This window comes from Cupressus sempervirens, chromosome 5 (assembly GCF_028749045.1).
Source record: "Cupressus sempervirens isolate cs-2001-9-10 chromosome 5, ASM2874904v1, whole genome shotgun sequence".
Classification (NCBI taxonomy): domain Eukaryota; kingdom Viridiplantae; phylum Streptophyta; class Pinopsida; order Cupressales; family Cupressaceae; genus Cupressus; species Cupressus sempervirens.
Window position 1 is genome coordinate 382,898,438 of NC_143122.1, and position 22,446 is coordinate 382,920,883.

General features: G+C 38.4%; 1 protein-coding gene and 1 pseudogene across 2 annotated transcripts in view; one reads left to right on the top strand and one right to left on the bottom strand.

Moving 5' to 3' along the window:
* LOC149556373 (tryptophan decarboxylase 2-like) overlaps positions 1-22,446 on the bottom strand; it is a 377,028-nt pseudogene that overhangs the window by 19,147 nt on the left and 335,435 nt on the right. The window lies entirely within an intron of this gene.
* On the top strand, positions 3,165-6,413 carry LOC149556374 (uncharacterized). The gene is made up of 5 exons (XM_089785893.1): positions 3,165-4,059; positions 4,225-4,378; positions 5,155-5,297; positions 5,504-5,642; positions 6,006-6,413. Exons 1-5 carry the CDS (start codon positions 3,320-3,322, stop codon positions 6,411-6,413), a joined length of 1,584 nt encoding a protein of 527 aa, XP_089642019.1. The 5' UTR covers positions 3,165-3,319.

Below are 22,446 nucleotides of genomic sequence, written 5' to 3' on the forward strand. Positions count from 1 at the left end.
CATTTTAGAAAATCTATCCACCACCACAAATATAGAATCATTACCTCTTTGTGTCTTCGGTAATCCCAAAACAAAATCCATGCTAATATCCTCTCAAGGTCTACTAGGTACTATATACATACCCACATTCTCACTACTACCCTTAGCAACTTGACAAATGTAATTTCGGGAAAAAATTATGACATTTATATTCCATATAAATATGTGCCCAATAATATCTCACTCACCAAACCTACTATCTTGTCAATACGAAAGTGTTTGGCAAGTCCTCCACTATGTTTCTCCTTAATCAAATTATGCCTCATTGATCCTCTAGGTATGCATAACTGAACTCCTTTAAACAAAATATCATCCTAACAAAATAATCTAACCACTTGCCTCATCCAACTATAACAAGCTCCTTGCAAACCCTGCATACATCTGCAAAATTGGAATCTGTCTCACTAGAGGTCTTTAAGTCATAAAACCCATGTGCTTCTAATCTCATTTCTGTTAGCAAAGTCCTACTTCTAATCAAGACATCAACTACTCTATTTGACTAGCCACTTCTATGCTTTGACATAGATGTATCAGTCTGCAAGAACTCAACCAATCCCATGTGCCTCTGATTTAAATTTCCTTAACTAAAATACTGCAATGCTTTATGATCAATATACAATACAAACTCCTTGAACTATGTCTCTGCTTCTTCAATGCTTAAACTATGACATAGAACTCGTGATCATAAACTGAATATTTCCTCTTGGCATCATTCAACTTTTCACTATAAAATGCAATAAGTCTACCTTCTTGACTTAACAAATCTCCAATTGCATTCCCACTTCCAATGCAATCCACATGAAATACCTTGTTGAAATCCATTAAGGCCAATACTGGTTGTTCAGAGACTTTCTTCTTCAACTACTCAAAATTCTGGTTTGCTCCATGTGTCCATTCGAAACCCTTCCAATCACATCTCATAGTCTTTGTCATAGGATTACAAACCGAACTGAAATTCCTGATAAACTCTTTAAAAAACAGCCAATCCATGAAACGATCGAACTTACCCAATGCTCTCCGGTCTAAGCCATTTTAAAATTGCTTTCGCATTCTCAAGATCCATCTTCAAACCATCAATTGAAATAGCAAATACAAGATTTACTATCTTTTCCTTCATGAAATAACATTTCTTGATATTGATTAACAAATTTTCTTCTTTCTATCTCTATAACACTTGACTCACATGCAACACATGTTTTTCCTTACTAAAAATCAGAATATCATCTAGGTACACAATCAAAAATTTACCCAAGAATTTCTTCAATATGTCATTCATTAACCTCATGAAAATACTAGGTGCATTAGCTAAACCAAAAGTCATAGCAAACCATTCATAAAAAACCCTCATTAGTCTTAAATGTAGGACCTTCCATTCATCTCCTCTAATTTTGATCTAATGATAACCACTCTTCAAATCAATATTAGTAAAATACTTTGCTCCATGCAAACAATTCATTATGTCATCCATCTAATGCAAAGGAAATCTATACCTTACTGTGATCTTGTTGATAGCTCTAGAATCAATACATATTCACCACTCTCCATTCTTCTTAGATGTCAATACTACAGGTACTAGACAAGAACTCAAACTTTCTCTAATCAGACCTTTCCTCAACAATTCTCGCACTTCCCTATTCAATTCCTCATTCTCTACAGGTATCATCCATTGCAATGCTTTGTTTGGTAAACGTACTCCAGATACTAGATCCATAGAATGACTGATACTTATAACAAGAGGTAATCTATCAAGAACATTTATCTATCAGGAGCATTATATGAAATGATATCTTCAAATTTTATCAATAACTCTTTTGTTTCCTTAGGTTATTCATCTATTATCCCCAAATTAGACTTTTGCAAAATCAAAGCATAAAACATACTCTCTTTCTTCATACCGTCTAAGAATTTTCTCCCTTCAACCAAGCAAACCCTTATTGTGGTACAATTCTCATTCTTAGGATCTCTTACCTAAGGTAACAATGCTTGTTTTGTTCCAATTGCTACTATGGTATACCTATTCAATACTCTCTTTCTTCGTACCGTCTAAGAATTTTCTCCCTTCAACCAAGCAAACCCTTATTGTGGTACAATTCTCATTCTTAGGATCTCTTACCTAAGGTAACAATGCTTGTTTTGTTCCAATTGCTACTATGGTATACCTATTCAAGCTACCATCATGTATTATATGTCTGTTGTACTGCCAAGGTCTTCCCAACAAGATATGACAACAATCCATTAACATAATATCACAAAGAGCTTCATCATGATAAGATCCAATTTTTAATTTTACTATGCATTGCTCACTTACCAGTACCTTATAATCACCTTTTATCCATGCAATCTGATATGGCTTCAAATGCTACATCCTTGGTTACTGCAACTTGCTAACTAATTTCTGTAATGCTAGGTTGTCTGAACTCCCATTATCAATGATCAATTTGCAACACTTTTATACAGCTTTACATCTTGTTTTGAACAAACTTTGCCTCAACACCAATTCTTGATCAAGTTTCTCATTACACAAGTTGTCTAAACTCTAATTATGAACTCTACCTGATACTCTCAACCATAGATGTGAGTATCGCCGATTAATCGGCAATACGAGATAAAATCGCGATTTTTTGAGGCCGGCGATTTAGTTGCCCCAAAAATTGCAATTTTTTTTTGCAGATTTTTTCCAAAAAATCGCAGATTAATCGCCTAAAAAATCACCTAAAAATAGCGATTTTTTGCAAAAAAATCGCCCGCGCCTGGCAGTCACATAAAGTGACGAAAAAACACGTTTTTTTCATTATGTTTTTACATTGCTTAGGGTGTTTTGGAGAGGAGAGGATAGAGAAGGAGTTCTTGGCAAGAAATAGGCAGAATCAAGTGCATTTGGAGGCCTTTTGATTCGATTTCTTCGTTACTAGGTAAGTGATTTGAATCTTTGTTTTTTGTTTTTGCAAGAGATTGTATTTTTTTTCCTTGCATGTAAATGGATAAAAATACATTCCTAATTAGTTAGGAATGCATTTGATGAATGTAAGCAAGATTAAATGCATTCATTTGCATTTTTTTCCATTCTAGATCAAATTTATGCTAAAAATTTGCCCTTTTAAAAAAAAATTGAAACCCTAGCAGCTAGTTTGTTTGAATGTTATTTGGATTTCAATTTATTGGTGCTGTTATTGGAATGTTGCTTGAATTCTTTGTTTAACTGTTAACTTTGATCTTGTTATAATTTATTTATAGTTTTTTTTTAAAATTTGTATGTGTAGGCAGCCCGCAGCAGTTTTAAATGGCAGACAAATGGCCATTGACTCCATGCCCCTCAGGCTACATTGGCACCAGGCCAAAGAATGTGAGAGGTCAAGCATGGAAATATGCCTATGAAGCACCCGATGAACCAACCAAAGTGATTTGCATTCGATGTGAAAAAGTAATATCCGGGGGCATTTACCGGTTCAAATATCACATCGCAGGGATCTCAAAACATGATACGAATCCTTGTGAGAATACAACAGAAGAAATAAAAAGGTTTGCAAATGCCCTGCTCGCAGCTGGAGAGCAAAAAAAATTGCAAAGAGAGCGGAATAAATTGCATGTCAGGGCAGCCATAGCAGAGACCCAGGGCAGTTTCGTTGATGTTCAGGAGGAGGAGGCAGCCATTGAAAGCATGGATGGCTCTTATTGTGGGCTGCGTGTCCGCAAACAGGGTGTTTTTTCTTTCACGAGTTCCACTCCCACTCCCACTCCTACACCTCCTAGCACTTCCGCACCATCAGGATCAGCAGGTGCTTCTGGGATAGGGAGCTATTTTGTGCCGAGGCACACACCTGGTGCACAACCTTCATTAGAGGCCACTAGATGGAATAAGGAGGTCCATGACCAGTTGGACAATGCACTAGCAGATTTCTGGGTTTTCAACAACCTTCCTATTAGTGTTGTTGACAGTCCCTATTGGGAGGCTTTGGCCACAGGGTTGACAGTTGCAGGAAAGGGGTACAAGTCCCCTTCTCGTTTTGTGTTGGGTGGCAGGTAAGCGAATAATTTTATTACACTCGATTTCCTTTTAATTTTTAACTTTTTACTTAGTTCTAAATTTTAATTAATTTATCTAGAAATTAGAATGTTGATTACTAAAGTCTAAATCAATTTTAAATTACTAAGAATCTAAGACATAACTAAATTTTGTTTTTGTAGGCTTATTGGAAATGTTGTTGAGAGGGCCAAAGCATTTGTTGAGGAACAGAAACAAGAATGGACAAAATTTGGTTGCACCATTCTTTCTGACGGGTGGACGGATGGGAAGAGCAGAACCATAATTAATTTTTTGGCCTGCTGTAATGATAATGTGGTGTTCCTAAAATAAATCGATGCCTCCAACAAGGTAAAAAATGCTCAGACATTAGCATTGATGTTGGAGAACATGGTCTTAGAGATTGGCATTGAAAATGTGGTGCAAATCATCACAGACAATGCTGCTGCATATGTATCAGCAGGTAAACCGTAATTTTATGTTGCATGTGCATTGTGAATTTCACAACAAGAATTTTTAATAGTTTGATATATTTGAAAAGTTGGAAACTAATTAGTATTTGCTTTTACAATTGGCAAGAAAACTCCTACAGCAGAAGCACCCCACTCTCTCTTGGACCCCGTGTGCAGCACATGTCTTTGACCTTCTTTTGAAGGACATGGGCAAACTTGAGTGGGTCACTCCAATTGTGGAGGATGCAAGGCGGGTGACAAAATACATATACAATCACCCATGGGTCCTTAGCCTGATGAGAGAGTACACTGATGGCAAAGAAATTGTCAGGCCTACCGTCACAAGGTTTGCAACGATTTTTTTGACATTGCAAAGCATTCTCGATAATTTGGCTTCTTTGAAGCAAATGTTTGTTTCCAAAAAATGGCTTGCTTCCACATTTTCAAAGAAGAGTGAAGGAGAGAATGTTGTGCGGATTGTGTTTGATAAATATTTTGAAGATAAGGCTGATGAAATAGTAAAGGTAACTACAAAACTTTAAGTTTTAGTTTACACTTTACAACTTTATAACATACTAAGTTTGTAACTCAAGTAAATAATAATTTTGTAACTTGTCAACTAATTTCAAATTTATATTGCAGGTGTCCAAGCCTTTAGTCGGAGTTTTGCGTTTGGTTGATGGAGACCAAACGCCAATGGGTGAACTATATGAGGCCATGGACAAGGCCAAAGAATCTGTCAAAAATTACTACGAGGGGGAAAGCATCAAATATGAACCCATTTGGCAGATCATTGATAGAAGGTGGAATAATCAGCTTCACCAACCCATTCATGCAGCAAGATATTTCCTCAACCCACGTTTTAGGTATACTGTAAGCTCATTCTTACTCAAATTTAAGTTAACGAAGACTTCAGTTCATTTTGCTTTCGTAGGGTGTTGGGTGTGTACTAAAATTGGAAGACTTATTTGTTTTTGGTTTTTGGTTTTAGGGCTGATGGTACATATGCAGATCCTCATGGAGAGGTCATCAGAGGCCTAAGTGAGTGCGTCGAAAAGATGGTAACCAGCGAGGAAACAAGAGATAAAATCATCGCTGAGCAGGAGATCTTCACTTCAGCAGAAGGCAAGGTGTTCTCCACTTCTCTTTGCAAGAGAGCAAGGCTTACACAAACCCCAGGTAATACATTTGCAAACTTCTGAATCTCAAATGCTAAATTAATATTTATGTTTCATTTTTTGTTGTCTATTAGTATTTTCTAACTTGTACAATTTTTGTGATGCAGTAGCTTGGTGGACCACTTGGGGTGCAAGCACTCCAAATCTTGCAAAATTTGCTCTCAGAATCCTATCACAGCCTTGTAGCGCATCACATGTGAGCGCAACTGGAGTTTGTTTGAGGCCATCCACACAAAAAAGAGAAACAGGTTGTCCCAAAAGAGGATGAATGACATGGTCTATGTGCAATATAATCTTAAATTGCGCATGAAAAAGGCGCAACAAGATCCTCCTGGGCCAATCGATTTGGATGAGATAGATCCTTATTATGATTGGACGGCACAGGAGCAGGCTCCCTTATTTACACAGGAGGACATCTCGAATTTGGAGAAGGAGGCCGTGGAGGAGGTTGCAGAGGAGGAAGGGGGTGGAACTGGATATGACATCGATTTGGATGACATCGAGGAGGGCGATGATGAGGATGATGACATTGAGCTTACTGTAGAGGACCTTGACATCTTGCGCGCAGCGAATGTGCAGATATCGACATCTAGTTCTATAGCTACACCATCTCCTGCATTGGCACAGATACAGACACGGGCACAAACCATGCGGGGTTCTAGTTCTAGAGCTTTACCCTCTCCCGCACTCGCTAGTAAAGTGACTGGGAAGAGGAAGATGTAGTCTTGTATTTGACATTTGTACTTATTTGCAGTCATGTTGATGTGCTTATTTGAACTCTTTACATTTGACACTTTATTTATGAGAATACTTCTCATGTGTTGTGAACTTGTTAGTTGTTAGTAATTTACAACTTGTCACTAATAACTTGTTAGTAATTTACCGATTAATAACTCTTTTTGCATTGATATAAATCTAAACATGATTGTTTCTTATGTATTGTTAGTAATTAAGTCATTAGATGCAAAAAAACATTGAATTTTGTAAAAAAATCGCATTTTTTTATTAAAATTTAGTGGTTTTTTAGTTCCCGATTTTTTCCCGATTTTTCCCGATTAAACTTTTTCAGGCCTAGGCGATTAATCTCCTTAGGCGATTTTTACATCAATGCTCTCAAATATCGCCTTCAAGAGATATATTACATTACAATATATGGGCAAGTGACATTCAGGTTAGACATACGATCCATAACATTCCCCAAAAAACAGGAAACATATTACGATAAATAGATCCATTCCCAAATCAAAGGGAAACACAAGGCATAAACGATTTGAAGACTTGCAGCTCCATATTTATGTCCTCACATGATCCAAGAACATAGTTAGAAGCACCACTAAAGACACACGGTCGTAGATTTCCATCACAAGACTGAAATCCACTAACGGTCAAGGAAATTGGCAAGAACAAGCTACTTGAGAGAGAATGAATCACAACTAGAGACCCAAACAAGTTGTGAACTTAGGAACAAGAACAAGTTCATATCAAACTCTGAACATCACAAATGTTAACTCAAAGAAATCAAGGATCGTGGAATCAATCAATAGACTGAAATAATGGCAAACTAAGAAAACTGGAAACAGAATATTATTGGTTGATGCAAGATCACTCGGAACCTAATATGCTCCTGAATCAGTTGTTCATAACCATAAAATCAGCATTTGTCCCATACCTTTGGTTAGTGTTTCCATATGGCTCATTCTTCTCTTCTACAAAATTTGGTTTCTTAACACAAGTCCTGATCTATCAAGTATACCCCTCTCAAAAATTCCAACAAAACCTATTATAGAAGCTATCTCATAGCTACAAACTACATTAGGTGAAGATTGATCAATAAAATTCAGAAATTAACTTCCTCCTCATCCTCAACACACTAAAACTCCTTACTGTAAGAAATGTTGGATATACTATCAACTATTTCATCCCTATGGATTTCATTAATGCTTTCAATAATTCGCTTAATCTCCATGATCCTTATATTAGTTCCATGTTTCATAGGTTTTTCTCTATATAGTGAGAAATGAGCCATACTTAACTGGTGGCAAAGATTGTCAACCACCTTTTCCTAGTCTTCTGCAAACTTGATAGCCAAATCGCTATGCATGAACAGCTGCATGTAATATGATACCCTTTTTACCTATAATTCTTCAATTGTGTGTAGCTACGCACTAGTGACTCCATTCAAAACTCCCTTTTCCTCTCCTAAGTTTGAGTTTCCCAAATAAGATCTGCAATGTATTTAATAGAAACATCTGCCCTTGATAATACTCGCAAAATCTTCTCCTTCGCGACTAATAATTGGCCATTCAAATCTGCAATGCTTAAGGCCTTTTCTCTAAGTCATCAAAGTGACTTGGCCACTCACAACATTACATTTTCTAGTTTTCTTTTATCTATAGGAACACTACACCCATCAGTATCAGCTGACTCAATGGACGAGACCATAAAATCCTCACGTCAAAATGGTGGGACAGCATTATGATGAACCATAGATTCATCCAAAAACTCATTTTTTTAGCAAGGTTTATCAAAAATAATCTCCAAGTCACCAATATAGAGACTTGTATACCCCTCACCTACAACAATGACGAATTCTTTTTGTTTCAACTCATTCTGTCATTGTGTTAGAACCAAACTTTAGCAGCCGTGCCTTCTTTGTTGTCAGTCCATACTTTCTTTGCTGACTTATCTTCCTCTAGCACCTTTGCCATTTTACTTGTGCTTATGTGATTAGGCTGCCATGGCACTTCGCAGGAAAGAAAAGTTCTTGTCAAGTTAGTTTGTTCTTGCTGCATTCATGAATTCTTGTATTGGAAGACTATTTTTCATTAACTACTTCTATCTCTACCCAACAAAGGTTTCAATATCTTCTCACAACAAAGTATCACTCTTCCAACCAATTGCCCCTCAACTAATAGGAATCCAAGAATTCCCTTCTTCCAGTTAGTCGACATGATAGAACACAGAGATTGTGGTACATCATAATTCTCATCAATGAACAAAACCATAATTGTTTGTATAGCTGCAGTAACATTATTATCATGATCTTCTGTAATGGAAACAAGGAAATGGTGAAACATGCTAGGCATTAAGCTTCTACAATGCCTCTGTTAAATACCTATCAATGTTACAATACAGATATTTTAAGTTTTTCTATATTTTAATAACCTTCCCTGCATGTTTTTACAGTCGACTCATGTCATCCCCTAAAAAATGGCCCAAAAAGTACCCCAGACCAGAAATATGTTGCCATCCCATTTCGTTCTCTTCCCCAAGCTTGAGTGAGAATAGTCATAAACCAACAAAATAGATTTTCTCACAATATAATGATATATTTTTAACTAACCAACAAGTGTGGCCCCCTGCACTGTAAAGTGAAGCATTGGATAGATCTTGTATGTGCCATGCCACTACCCAATGAGTCACTTTTACAGAAAAACACTTTCAAAGAATAACAAGATCATCAACTGGTAAATTCAGTAACTGATCCAAAAAGAGCATATTTGGCTAAGTGCCTCACACTGTGGAAGATCAATTTTGCCTTCAAAAAAGAAATATGGAAAACAACAACTCTGTGCTGGCCATTGATCATAGAACAAGATCACTATCAAGAATTGGTACTAGATCACAAAAATTGATAAAACTTGGACCAACTTAAATGAGATTTTTTTTTACCAAAGATCACTATGAAACCAAGTTACCATCAAGTGCTTGTCTAATAGTTGACATTGCAAAGAGTGGCTTCAAGTTCAAGGAGAGTTTATTCTAATGGTCGATTCAACGGCAACCCTTTAGCGTAGACTCCAACCAACACACCACCCACATTCAAGCACATGATGAATAGTCTACTTAGGCCATTCACAAATTCTTTTTCTGTCATCTGCTTTGATGATTTCTCATTTTTAATAAGACATAGGAAGAGAACCTGCAACATGTTCAACAAGACCTTTTCGCTAAAATTGCTATATAGACAACTGCTCTTTAGATATTGAAAGAATCTAGTACCTCTACTACATTGTTGACAGAGATTCAGCACATGTCAACCTTGAGAGCACTAATCTATGCATCTTAAAGGAAAATGTTCTTTCATAAAGTTTCAGATCCATGCTTAGTAGCTAAAAGGAATGGATGATAGCTTTTCTAGCCATTACAAGATTTTGATGTAACTGTACTTTTCAACTTATATAATCAAGATAAATTTCTTCCAAAACAAACTTAAATTTAGGAAACACTTTTATTTTTCCCTTAAATTGGAAAAAGTATATTTTGTGAGGCAAATTAGTCTCCTTTGGAAAACAATAACTAAATTAGCCTACACTCCAACCAACACACCACCCACATTCAAGCACATAATGAATAGTCTACTTAGGTCACTCACAAACTCTTTTTTCATCATCTGCTTCAATGATTTCTCATTTTTAATAAGACACAAGAAGAGAACCTGCAACATGTTCAACAAGACCTTTTAGCTAAAATTGCTATAGAGACAACTGCTCTTTAGATATTGAAAGAATCTAGTACCTCTACTACATTGTTGACAGAGATTCAGCACATGCCAACTTTGAGAGCACTAATCTATGCATCTTAAAGAAAAACGTGCTTTCATAAAGTTTCAGATCCATGTTTAGTAGCTAAAAGGAATGGATGATAGCTTTTCTAGCTATTACAAGATTTTCACGTCGTAACTGTATTTTTCAACTTATATAATCAAGATAAATTTCTTCCAAAGTAAACTTAAATTTAGGAAACGCTTTTATGTTTCCCTTGCATACAAAAATAGTATATTTTGTCAAGCAAATTAGTCTCCTTTTGTAATGTCTCCTTTTTAGCATTCATAGCATGATGTTGTCGTTAGCCTATTTCCCCACGGTCCCGTAGGCTAACTAGGACACTAAAGGGGCTTAGAAGCCATTTGGCCTAGATAGTTTCAGTTGCAGGTCTTTCTGAGGGGTTTTGATGCAACTTTGGGCATACTTACTATTTATAGTAAGTCATCTTGGGCATGGGTGGACATCCAGTGGCAATGGTATGTCGATGGTAATTGTTTAAAATCGGCAAGAAGACTTGTTTATCATTGATAAGATTTGTTTTGCATTGATAAAGCTATTTTATAAAGTTAAATTTAAATATTTAACTTTATTAATGCATAGACTATAGTTTGTGGGAAATATTTAAATTAAAATAGTCCATTTTATTTTATAACACATTGGAGACATAAGTTACATAAAGGGAGTTATGTTTTATCCCACATTGAGAAAACGAAGGATGGAGCTCTTGTGAGAACACTATAAAAGAAATGGAAGAGCTTCTTTTAAGTATGGTTGGAAATATCAAAGAAATTGGAGAATTTTCTGGAAGTTATGTCTCAATAGTTTGAAGGACGAAATCCCTTCAAGCTGAAAATCTTGACGCCATTGAAAGATATAGTCTTGAGATTCAACAGGGTAGCAATCCGAAAAAGCAGAAACAAAAAAGCAGTCCGAAAAAGCGTAACCGAAAAAGCAGGTGGAAAAAGCGGAATCGAAAAAAGCAAGCGAAAAAAGCGAAACTGAAAAAGCAGGCGGAAAAATCGGAATCGAAAAAGCAAGCGGAAAAAGCGAAACCGAAAAAGCAAGCCGAAAAAGCAGTTCAAAAAAGTAAAGCAAAAGGGGCAGCATTGAAGGAAAATTATTACAGCCATCTACAACCAGGTTCCCTTGTTAGTATTGTTTTTTTTAGGGTATTATAAGTTTCAGCTGTAAGTGTGCATTATACCAGCATTGTCATTTTGGTAATCCATGTAAATGCCAAAGTCTTGGCCATATTTCATGAGCATTGTATTAGAAATTTGATTGCAATCAAAAAGATAATAGTTGCTGGTGTCATTTAAGCAATTCAATCTCATTATTTATCAGCTAGATAGTTTGCATACCAACTATTTGCAAAAATGCCAGTTGCCTGTAGGTGTTCTTTTCTCATGCTTAGATCATAATATATGCATTGAATATTGTCAAAATTAGGAGCACACTCATGTTAGATCATTGTGTAGTTCATTGTAATCTTCTATCACTAGATTCTCATTGATGCAAATTGGAAAAAAGTCATTTAAAGCAAGCTGAAATACTATATCAGTCATATGTCTCTTGCATGTGAATTCTTTGATGAAATTCCTTGAGCTTTCATTAGCATTTTTGAGGGCAGATTTGAGGAGGGTCATTACAGTGGTATCAGAGCTTGCTTGCAAAGTGTTTGATGAAATGTCAAACAACTGAAGTATAAAGATTTTTGGTGTTTGAAGAAGTTATAACCTATTGGGGTCATTACAGTGGTATCAGAGCTATAAGTCCTGCCATCCTATGGAGGTCTTATAGGGAATTTGGAATAGCCAGATAAAGAGGAAAATGTTTGACAAAATGAATGTCGGTCCAGATCAGGGAAAGGAAAGATTCTTACAATTATTAGACACCTTAGCACAGAGACAGCGATCAGCAGAGCAAAAAGCACAGGAAAAGAGTCAGAGATTTGAGCTTATGATGCAGATGATGGCTTGTCAAATGGGGTTGAATGCTAATGTGGGTGGAGGAAATAATCAGAATGGTAATAATCAGGATGGGGCACATAATGGAGGCGAACAAGTTGGGAACAATTTCGGTCATGCACCCCAGCAAACTAGGACAGTGAGTTCGCGGCCCATGATTCCCATATTTCCTCCTAGAGCTCTAGAGCAACCCGTACCAGAGCCCCAGATAACTGATATACAGGACCAGCTGAGGAGAGATTGGGAAGCCGGAGGTCCAAATTTTATTGCTGCAATTACCTTTAGGGAGTATATAGATGTGCGGATGAAGCATATGCCACGTGGACATGACAGGAACCAGAGCTATGAGCTACAGAAGAAAGTAGGGAAACTTCAGTTACCATATTATGATGGCTCAGGCAAGTCTACAGCAAGAGCTTGGGTTCAAAAGCTTGACACATACTTTCAAATGAACCCTATGCCTGAGAAAGAAGCTATTAAGTATGCAGCAATTCACCTGGATGGGTTAGCACACAAGTGGTGGCATCATGGTATGGTCACTATGGGTCATGCACACATTACCTCATATGTGGAGTTCTCGGAGAGACTGATTGAACGCTTTGATAGGCCTAAGGATCATACCTTCCCTATGACAGGCAGAAACTTGTATGAGGAGTTTAACAGACATGCAGATTCGATACAGGGAGACTTCAGCACATCTTCAAGTAATGGTTTATCTGCATCATCTTCACAGGCAGAAGGGGTTTTAGATGTTGTGCAGGTTGAGCCAGTTGCATCAGAAGGTGATATCATAGGCACATCGGATTGCATGATTGACACAGATAGTGATTCCAGTACAGTTGGGCTGGATGAAGTTACAGCAGTTGAGGATACTGTCATGTTTGAGGATAGTACAGTTGATTAAAAAGTGAGCATTCAGGACTTTGCAGAAAATGAGTATCAAGCACAGTTGGATGCTTCTTCACATGAGATAGAGGCTAGTAGCTCTTCACTTGGTTTGGCAAGCCAGCCGAAGACAAGGGACAAGGATATTGTCGCGACTTTATCTCATCATGACAGGATGTATGCATTGATTGAGAATCAAATTTGGATGATTCAACTACAGGAGAGATAGAAAGGAGTCACAACAGGTTCTTCTTGTGACGACTTACAGAGGATCAAGGAAGGCATCGAAGCAATGAAGGTAAGTTACATACACCGACTTTTAGATCGCGATCATCTCCTTAATCTTGCAGGGATCTATTTAGATGCATTGAAGAAGAAGGAGGAGGATGACCAGCTTTCTCATGAGCTAGAGGATACTCGGAATTCCTTGGTGTGTATTCAGTTGGCTCTCCAGGATTCTGAGAGACATGTGGACGAGCTTTGTCTTGAGGTGAGCTCAGTTCGAGAGTTAGCGCTTATAGCAGGGACTCAGTTTTCTTTTACAGTCAGGTCACATGTTGATGATTTCTCAAAGATGACAGAGTTTACAGGAGAGTCCCAGGATCTAATTATTACAGACGACACCCAGGGGGATGTTGTGGATAGTTTTGAGGACTTAGTTTCCTCAACAGTTTTTTATGGTACGGAGGGGTTGGACAGCGATGCTACAGTTTTTGATACTACGTATGTTGATATGAGCTTTGGAGTTGATTCGCAGGATATGGATGGTAATAGTCTAGAGACTAGTAACTTTGAGGATGCTCCTTTAGACAGTGTGTTAGAGGAGGTTTGTAGGAGACAGTCTAGCCAGTGCCATCATGTGTCTAGTCAGTTGAGAGTTAGTGAGCGAGACATTTCTATCGCTTGCCAGCATTTCGACGCTGCTCGTCAGTTGTTAGCAGTTTATGGATGGGGTTGTCCTACTACTGATGAGCAGGGAGGTAGTTATCTTTCCTTGACAAAGATCCACTCTTTATGGGAGGCTATTCGGATTCTGAGACAGGATTATATGCAGTTGGTAGCCAACAGAGATTATCTTATGGAGTGGGGGAGTACAGCATACGATGCATTATTGGCCAAGGAAGATGAGGTGAGTGAGCTTACTCAGCAGCTCGAGGTGACTTCTGAGATTCTTGAGAGTACACAGTTGGCTTTCGAGGAGTCACAGTTTCATTTGGCTAAGGTGATCATGGAGTTAGAGCGACTGCAGTCTTTACCAGATTCTGTACAGTCACAAGCTGTGGTGTCTAGTGATCCGAGGATGTCCATGGTCGAGATTGTCAGAGATAGTGGAGATGGGTATGCATCCACCCTTGATACTAACATTGGCATATCGGTTTCGTTCCTACTAGAGTCAGGTTCAGTTGAGTTGGGTGCTATAGCAAATTGTTGTGGTATGCCTGACATGGTGGTGGCCTCTAGTACTGATGGCACGGAGACTAGAGATGTTGTATCAAAGATCATGTGTGATGTTGGTGAGCCGGCAGTTGGCATGGTTCTTGCTAGTGATACTACTCCCTTGGCAATGTCTTCGAAGGTAGTAATCAGTTCCAGCTTGGTTAGTGATCGATTGCAGTTAGTTTCATCTGGGTTGCAGTCTGAGCCACTAACTAAGATTGGCGCATTCCATCGGCATTACACTGTGAGGTATGCTCATCAATTTACCTTTGATGATCATGTTGATGAGATGATGATATGGAGATATACTTTGATTCCTAGTGCTTGTCATCAGTTATGGGATGGTTTGACGCCACAGGATGAGAGTTGTGATGGGCATGACATGGCAATAGGTTTTGTGGTTGATAGCTTGATAATACATGACTTAGAGAAGGAGTTTGGGAGTGATGCTTCAATGGTTGTTCTTATTGATTCTACTCCTTTGGTTATGACATCTCCTGACTTAGCTGGTGATCAGTTACAGTGGGTTGTATCACTTGTTCATGGTGATCTGTTGACTGGGATTGGTTCTTTTTATCAGCATTATACTGCAGGGTATGTACATCACTTAGCATTTGATCCTTGTGTTAAGGAGTTGGTGGCAGGCAGATTTGGTTTGGGTTCCATTTCTTGCTGTTTATCTTGTGATGTCTTTTCACCATCAGTGGTGCATGGGAGTTATGGTTATGAGACAGTGGCCCATAATCTACAGAGTTGTGTTAACTGCAGTAGATGTATAGTGTGTGGATTCTTTGTATTTGGTGCAGTTTCATGTGGGAGTGGTCACCATTGTTGCAGAGTTGGATTGTACACTCCATATAGACCAGTGAGATGTGTTGATGGTATTTACTGTGTTGGCAGTTTGGGTTATCTACACTACTTGGGTTTTGATATTTCGAGAGCTTGTTTCTCATGGGTTCCTAACTTTGGAGTTTGGGTGAGTTGTATTCGCCAATTTGATTATGGATTCCTCTTGGTTAATTTTCAGAGGTTGTTGCAGGAGCCTATGTTGACTAACAGCAGTATAGTTCATGACTACATTTGGGATCCAGGTGGATTGATTGGGTTGTTCTTCGGCCATTGCTTGGGGACAAGCAATTTTGGGAAGGGCGGACTGTAATGTCCCCTTTTTAGCATTCATAGCATGATGTTGTCGTTAGCCTATTTCCCCACGGTCCCGTAGGCTAACTAGGACATTAAAGGGGCTTAGAGGCCATTTGGCCTAGATAGTTTCAGTTGCAGGTCTTTCTGAGGGGTTTTGAGACAACTTTGGGCATACTTACTATTTATAGTAAGTCATCTTGGGCATGGGTGGACATCCAGTGGCAACGGTATGTCGATAGTAATTGTTTAAAATCGGCAAGAAGACTTGTTTATCATTGATAAGATTTGTTTTGCATTGATAAAGCTATTTTATAAAGTTAAATTTAAATATTTAACTTTATTAATGCATAGACTATAGTTTGTGAGAAATATTTAAATTAAAAGAGTCCCTTTTATTTTATAACACATTGGAGACATAAGTTACATAAAGGGAGTTATGTTTTATCCCACATTGAGAAAACGAAGGATGGAGCTCTTGTGAGAACACTATAAAAGAAATGGAAGAGCTTCTTTTAAGTATGGTTGGAAATATCAAAGAAATTGGAGAATTTTCTGGAGGTTATGTCTCAATAGTTTGAAGGACGAAATCCCTTCAAGCTGAAAATCTTGATGCCATTGAAAGATATGGTCTTGAGATTCAACAGGGTAGCAATCCGAAAAAGCAGAAACGAAAAAGCTGTCCGAAAAAATGGAACCGAAAAAAGCAGGGAGAAAAAGCGGAATCGAAAAACGCAAGCGAAAAAAGTGGAACTGAAAAAGCAGGTGGAAAAAGAAAAATCGAAAGAGCAAGCAGAAAAAGCGGAACCGAAAAAGCAAGCCGAAAAAGCATTTCGAAAAAGTAAAGCAGAAGGGGCAGCATTGAAGGAAAATCATTACAGCCATCTACAACCAGGTTCCCTTGTTAGTATTGTTTTTTTTAGGGTATTATAAGTTTCAGCTGTAAGTGTGCATTATACCAGCATTGTCATTTTGCTAATCCATGTAAATGCCAAAGTCTTGGCCATATTTCATGAGCATTGTATTAGAAATTTGATTGCAATAAAAAAGATAATAGTTGCTGGTGTCATTTAAGCAATTCAATCTCATTATTTATCAACTAGATAGTTTACATACCAGCTGTTTGCAAAAATGCCAGTTGGCTGTAGGTGTTCTTTTCTCATGCTTAGATCATAATATATGCATTGAATATTGTCAAAATTAGGAGCACACTCATGTTAGGTCATTGTGTAGTTCATTGTAATCTTCTATCTCTAGATTCTCATTGATGCAAATTGGAAAAAAGTCATTTAAAGCAAGCTGAAATACTATATCAGTCATATGTCTCTTGCATGTGAATTGTTTGATGAAATTCCTTGAGCTTTCATCAGCATTTTTGAGGGCAGATTTGAGGATGGCCATTACAGTGGTATCAGAGCTTGCTTGTAAAGTGTTTGACGAAATGTCAAACAACTGAAGTATAAAGATTTTTGGTGTTTGAAGAAGTTATAACCTATTGGGGTTATTACACCTTTGAAAAAACACCTAACTACATTATATAGCATCAATATGCAATAAACGCTAACAAGAGTCTCTGAAGGGATCATATATTGTTTTGAGTTAGTTGATCCTGGTTTGAATTGTGATACCATAACTTCTACAGACCATTTGATATCGAAGGCCTCATTGATGACCTAGTACGTTATTTCGGCTTGCTAACTTGATTTTCTTCTTCTAATGAATTTGTTATTTGATGGTCTAAACAACAGCCAAAGCCATTCGACAAAGTATGATTTGTTTTTTCTCAAGTCCTCTTTACTAGTCAATGATTTTGGTTGTGCCATTAGCCCATTTTACCTTGTTCCCACAGACAAACTAGGTTTTCTATACGGTCAAAGAATGTTTTTGGCCTAGGTGATTTCAATTTCAAGCTAATCGGGTTGTTTTAGTGGGGTTTCTAGGCACTCACTATTTTTAGTAACTCGGCAAACTCATCATTTTTAGATTTAATATAAAGTGACTTTATAACTTAAGCTGATATTGTTAATGTCACTTTATTATCTATGTGCACTTTATTTCCTTAAGTGGTGGAAATAAAGAAATAGAAATGGGAATGCGAAAAGTCACCTGTTTGTTCTTAAAAGGGAAGATGGTGCTCATTTCCAGCTACTTGGCATGTGATTTGGATTCACTTTTCTCTCTTGGAGAGTTATTCTTAAAAGAAGCTTTCAGCAGGTGAAAGGATGAAAACCCTCAAGTTTGGGCAGTGCATGAAAACCCATTGTCAATTGGAGACATCCCGCACAAGTTTCACATTGTATTCCAAGTTCTTCTTTTCTTATATCCAATCTTGTTGTAGTGTCTATATCTACAATTGGATTTCTGGCTTATTTTATTTAAGAACTGACAATGAAATACATGTATTTTCTGGTGGAGATTTTATGCAATAATATATTGGGACTGCTTTATCTGGTTGTTTATTAAAGTTTGTTGGAAAAATTGGAAAATCATTGCATGGAGTTATTTGATAAAAATTTATGAGTTTACATTAAGGGTTTCGAAACAAATATCCTACAGTGGTATCAAGGCATTGATCTTGCCATATTGTGAAGGTTATTTAAAAAATGATTATAAAGAATAAACACAACAGCTTCAAAATTGTAGCTAGTGGATTGCGTCTTGGTATAGACTCATGAATTTTTATTCAGCAATTAGGGCAGTCTTATTTGACAGTGGATTAATAAAGTTTAATGATTGTCCAAGGTTTTCTAAAGTCTAGCCGTAAGTATCATTTACAAATGTTAAAATCAACACTTTAGCATTTCTTTCCCTGGTATATATCTCAAAAGGTTGGTGTTTAATGCAAAATAAAATATTAAAGGAAACTATAGTGGGTTTGCCTGAGATAATAGTAATACGGAATTGCATGGTAGAAGTTTTTGTTTGATAATTATTTGTGGAAGCTTTATATCAGTGCAGGAGGAAATATTTGTATGTTGCGGCATCAATACTTTGTAGCAACCTAGTAGGAAGAGTATGTTCGGACTTGTTCTATTGGCAGACCGTACATTCTCTTACATACTGCAACATGTCCCCTTTAAGTCCTTTCCATGAAAACCTCTTCCAAAGACTTCTGTAAGTTTTGAGGAAACCTAGGTGTCCAGCCAGAGGTGAGTCGTGTACTTCCTTCAAAATCTTCTACTTCAATTTGGATTTTGGTACTAGGTATATCCAGTCTTTATAGTAGATGATGTCATCCACCACTCTGTACTGATCATCATGGGTGTGACCATCCATTATTTCATAGGCAAATGTATTTTTGGAATATTCCACTAACAGATGTGCCTTCCAGTCGGCTGAAATCTGGTCTAATGAGCAGATGGTGGGTTTTCTGGACAAGGCATCTGCAACTATATTATTCTTCCCTTTCACATATTCAATGTCAAAATCAAAAGATTGAACTTTGCTTACCCATTTTTGTTGTCGTTCATTCAAGTCCCGTTGCTCCAAAAAATATCTCAAACTGTTGTGATCCGTACGGACGACAAACTTGGCACCTACCAAATACTGCTGGAACTTGTTTAGGGCATGTACAATGGCCAACATTTCTTTGTCATAGATGGAATATAGGCGTTCTGCAGGTATAAATTTCCTGCTCTCATAGGCAATGGGTTGTCTATCTCGCATCAGTATCGCTCCAATGCCTTCCCCAGACACGTCGCACTCCAAAATGAATGGTCGAGTGAAGTCAGGTAATGCCAACACGGGACAAGTGCTCATGGCCTCTTTCAGCTTATCAAAGGTGAGTTGTGCCTTTTCGTTCCACTGGAATGACCCCTTTGTCAAATCTGTTAAAGGTGCGCTGAGTTGAGAGAATCCTTTAATGAACCTCCTGTAGTAACTGCACAGTCCGAAGAATCCTCGCAAATCCGTGAGTGATTTTGGGGGAGGCCAGTCAAGGATAGCTTGAATCTTCTCCTGATGCACTTGAACTCCATATTTACTGACAACATGCCCCAAGTATAGTATTTCTGTCATACCAAATTCACATTTGGACTGCTTGGCGAACAGGGATTGTTCCTCCATGATACTTAGAACTTCATCCAGATGCTTCAAGTGCTCCTCCCATGTCCTGCTATAAATAAGATCATCAAAGAATACCAATAAATACTTATGCAATTGCTTGTTGAAGATGTGGTTCATGCATGATTGAAATGTAGCAGGTGCATTGGTCAATCTAAATGGCATTACCAGAAACTCATAATGTTCGTAGTGACAATGGAAAGCCATTTTTTCCACATCTTCTTCCCTCATGCGGATCTAATGGTATCCGGAACAGTGATCTATTTTTTAAAAATAGACTGCGCCATGCAGTTCATCCAACAACTCATCTATCTTTGAAAATCTATCTTTGGAATGGGATATCTATTCTTTATTTTTTTTTGTTCAACGCACGGTAGTCCACACACATGCGCATCGTCCCGTCCTTTTTGACCAACACCACAGATGATGTGAATGGGTTAGAACTAGGACAAATCCATCCTTTCTCTAGTAATTCTTGAATCGTCCTTTCGATCTCATCTTTAAATTTTTTGGGGTGGCGGTACAGTGTGGTTATGACTGGCTTTGCTCCTGATTCCAACTCGATAGTGTGTTCAAACCCCCAATGTGGTGGTATGCCAAGAGGAATATCCATGAAAACTTTATCGTGTCCACTTAGAATATCCTAAAGCTCATCATCTTGTGGAGGTGTTTGACGCCCCTTTATGGGTTCCGAAGAGATAAAACAATCCGCAACCCACGCCACTTCATCGTGTCGAAAGATTACCTCCATCCGATGCGCAGAAACTTCCTTTGAACCCTCATTTGCCATTCCTCGGAGGACAACCTTCTTTCCGTCAACCACAAAAGTGAAGTCCATCCATTTGAAACTCTGAGTGTATTTGTCAAGCGTCTCCATCCACTGTATGCCAAGAATAACTTCCATGTCGGTCAGGTCCACTATGAAGAAGTCCTCAATCACCATGTGATTCGCCATAGTGATACTCAACTGAGGAACAAGGTGCATCCAGGGCAAGAAAGTCCCTCCGGCTACCTTGACCTGAAAACCTGTCTGCACCTTCGTAGGGAGACTTCTTCATTTTATCAAGGATGAGTTTATGAAATTTAGAGTAGCTCCGCTATCCAACATCACCGTAACACTTTGTCCTTGAAGGGTACCCTGTACACGAAAAGTCGTGCACCTCGGGCTACCGGCCAAGGCAATGGTTCCTCTGCGTTGTAACAGAGTGGCAATTCTCTTCGTACGATTCGAACTGATGTTGGTGTCATTGTGGGGTGAGTTATCTTTAGTCGGCATTTCTTCATATTCGTGTTCGTCCTCATCATCAGATACGAACTCAATGTAGTGGATCTTCCCTTTCCCGAGGCATCGGTGGCCAAGCTCCCAAGGTCCCTTGCAATTGAAACACAATTTCTTCCTTCGGAGTTCCTATCTGGTAGCTTCATCCAACAACGGCTTCTTGGGCAGAGGTTTGTCCCTCGGAAACATCGGCAGTTTAGAATGTGTGTAACTTCGAGAGGATGAGGATGATGCTCCGGATCTTTACCATCAAATCGTTCTATCAATTTTTCCGTGAATTCCACATAAGTCTTTATTGGATCATGCCCTAATGTGATGGTGCCATGGTGCCACCATTCCTACGCAACTCCCTCCAAATGCAACACGGCAAATTTGATTGTTTCTTCTGGCATAGGATTCAGCTGGAAGTAGGTATTAGCTTTCATTACCCACGCTTGCGCTGATATGGAACCCGATCCGTCAATTGGAGACAGATTTACCTTACTCAACTTTCTCCTTAGATCATCGTTAAAGTATCCTCTGTTTTCGCCTCCCGAATATCTCATTATCAAATCTGCGTAACCTTTGTAGGATATATCTTCTTCAAGGTTTGCATTCTTCTAGTCTTTTCTCATCTCTTCGAAGGTTGGTTGTCTCTCTCCGTGTTGTGCCTCCATTTGTAGTGGAAAAGTCGGCATGGAAGGTCAAGAGCATGCTGGCTAAGGGTTTGATTTACCTGACACCGAGTCCGCGATGTGACCATTTTGTTCTCCAGATATTTTGTTCTCCACCAACTTCTTGAGGGTTTCTTCCATAAGTCGTTGCATATCAGTGATTTGTGCCTGATTCCTAACAAGTTCCCTCAGTAATGCCATGAGTTTGGCAGCGGTCGGTTCTCGTTCATCAACCATTCAATCAATGGAATGTGTCCTTCTCTTCCAGCTATAAACTCTCATTCACTATCCACAGGCTAGTAGGATTGAAGCGCTCTGATACCACTATGATGTTTCCAACCTCCTCTGGTAAATGAATCAATTGGATAATGGTGTGTATGCCCTACAAGGGGATGTCGTATGGATGGTGTACGATGCAAGTGTGAGGAAATGACGAACAGGAGTCCGTACAAAGGCCACAGAGATCGTATGGTAAGTATCACTAAGTCGTACGGTAAGAATTGGATGGCTCAAATAATGAAATTAACTAGGTCGTATGGTGAGGGATTGTTGTGCCGTATGGAGGAGATTTGCCAAGCCGTACGTGAAAGAAGAGCAGCCATACGGTGGAATTAGATGTCGTATGGGAACAAGGAGACAGGTCAAAGGACTATGTCGACCGTACAAGGAAGTAAGCAGTCGTACGGTAATGTTTGAAGACCGTATGGATGAACTAGAGGCCATACCAATGAATTGGAGGCCGTACGGTAGTAAGTCGTACAGTGGTAGGAAGGCATAAGCCATGCA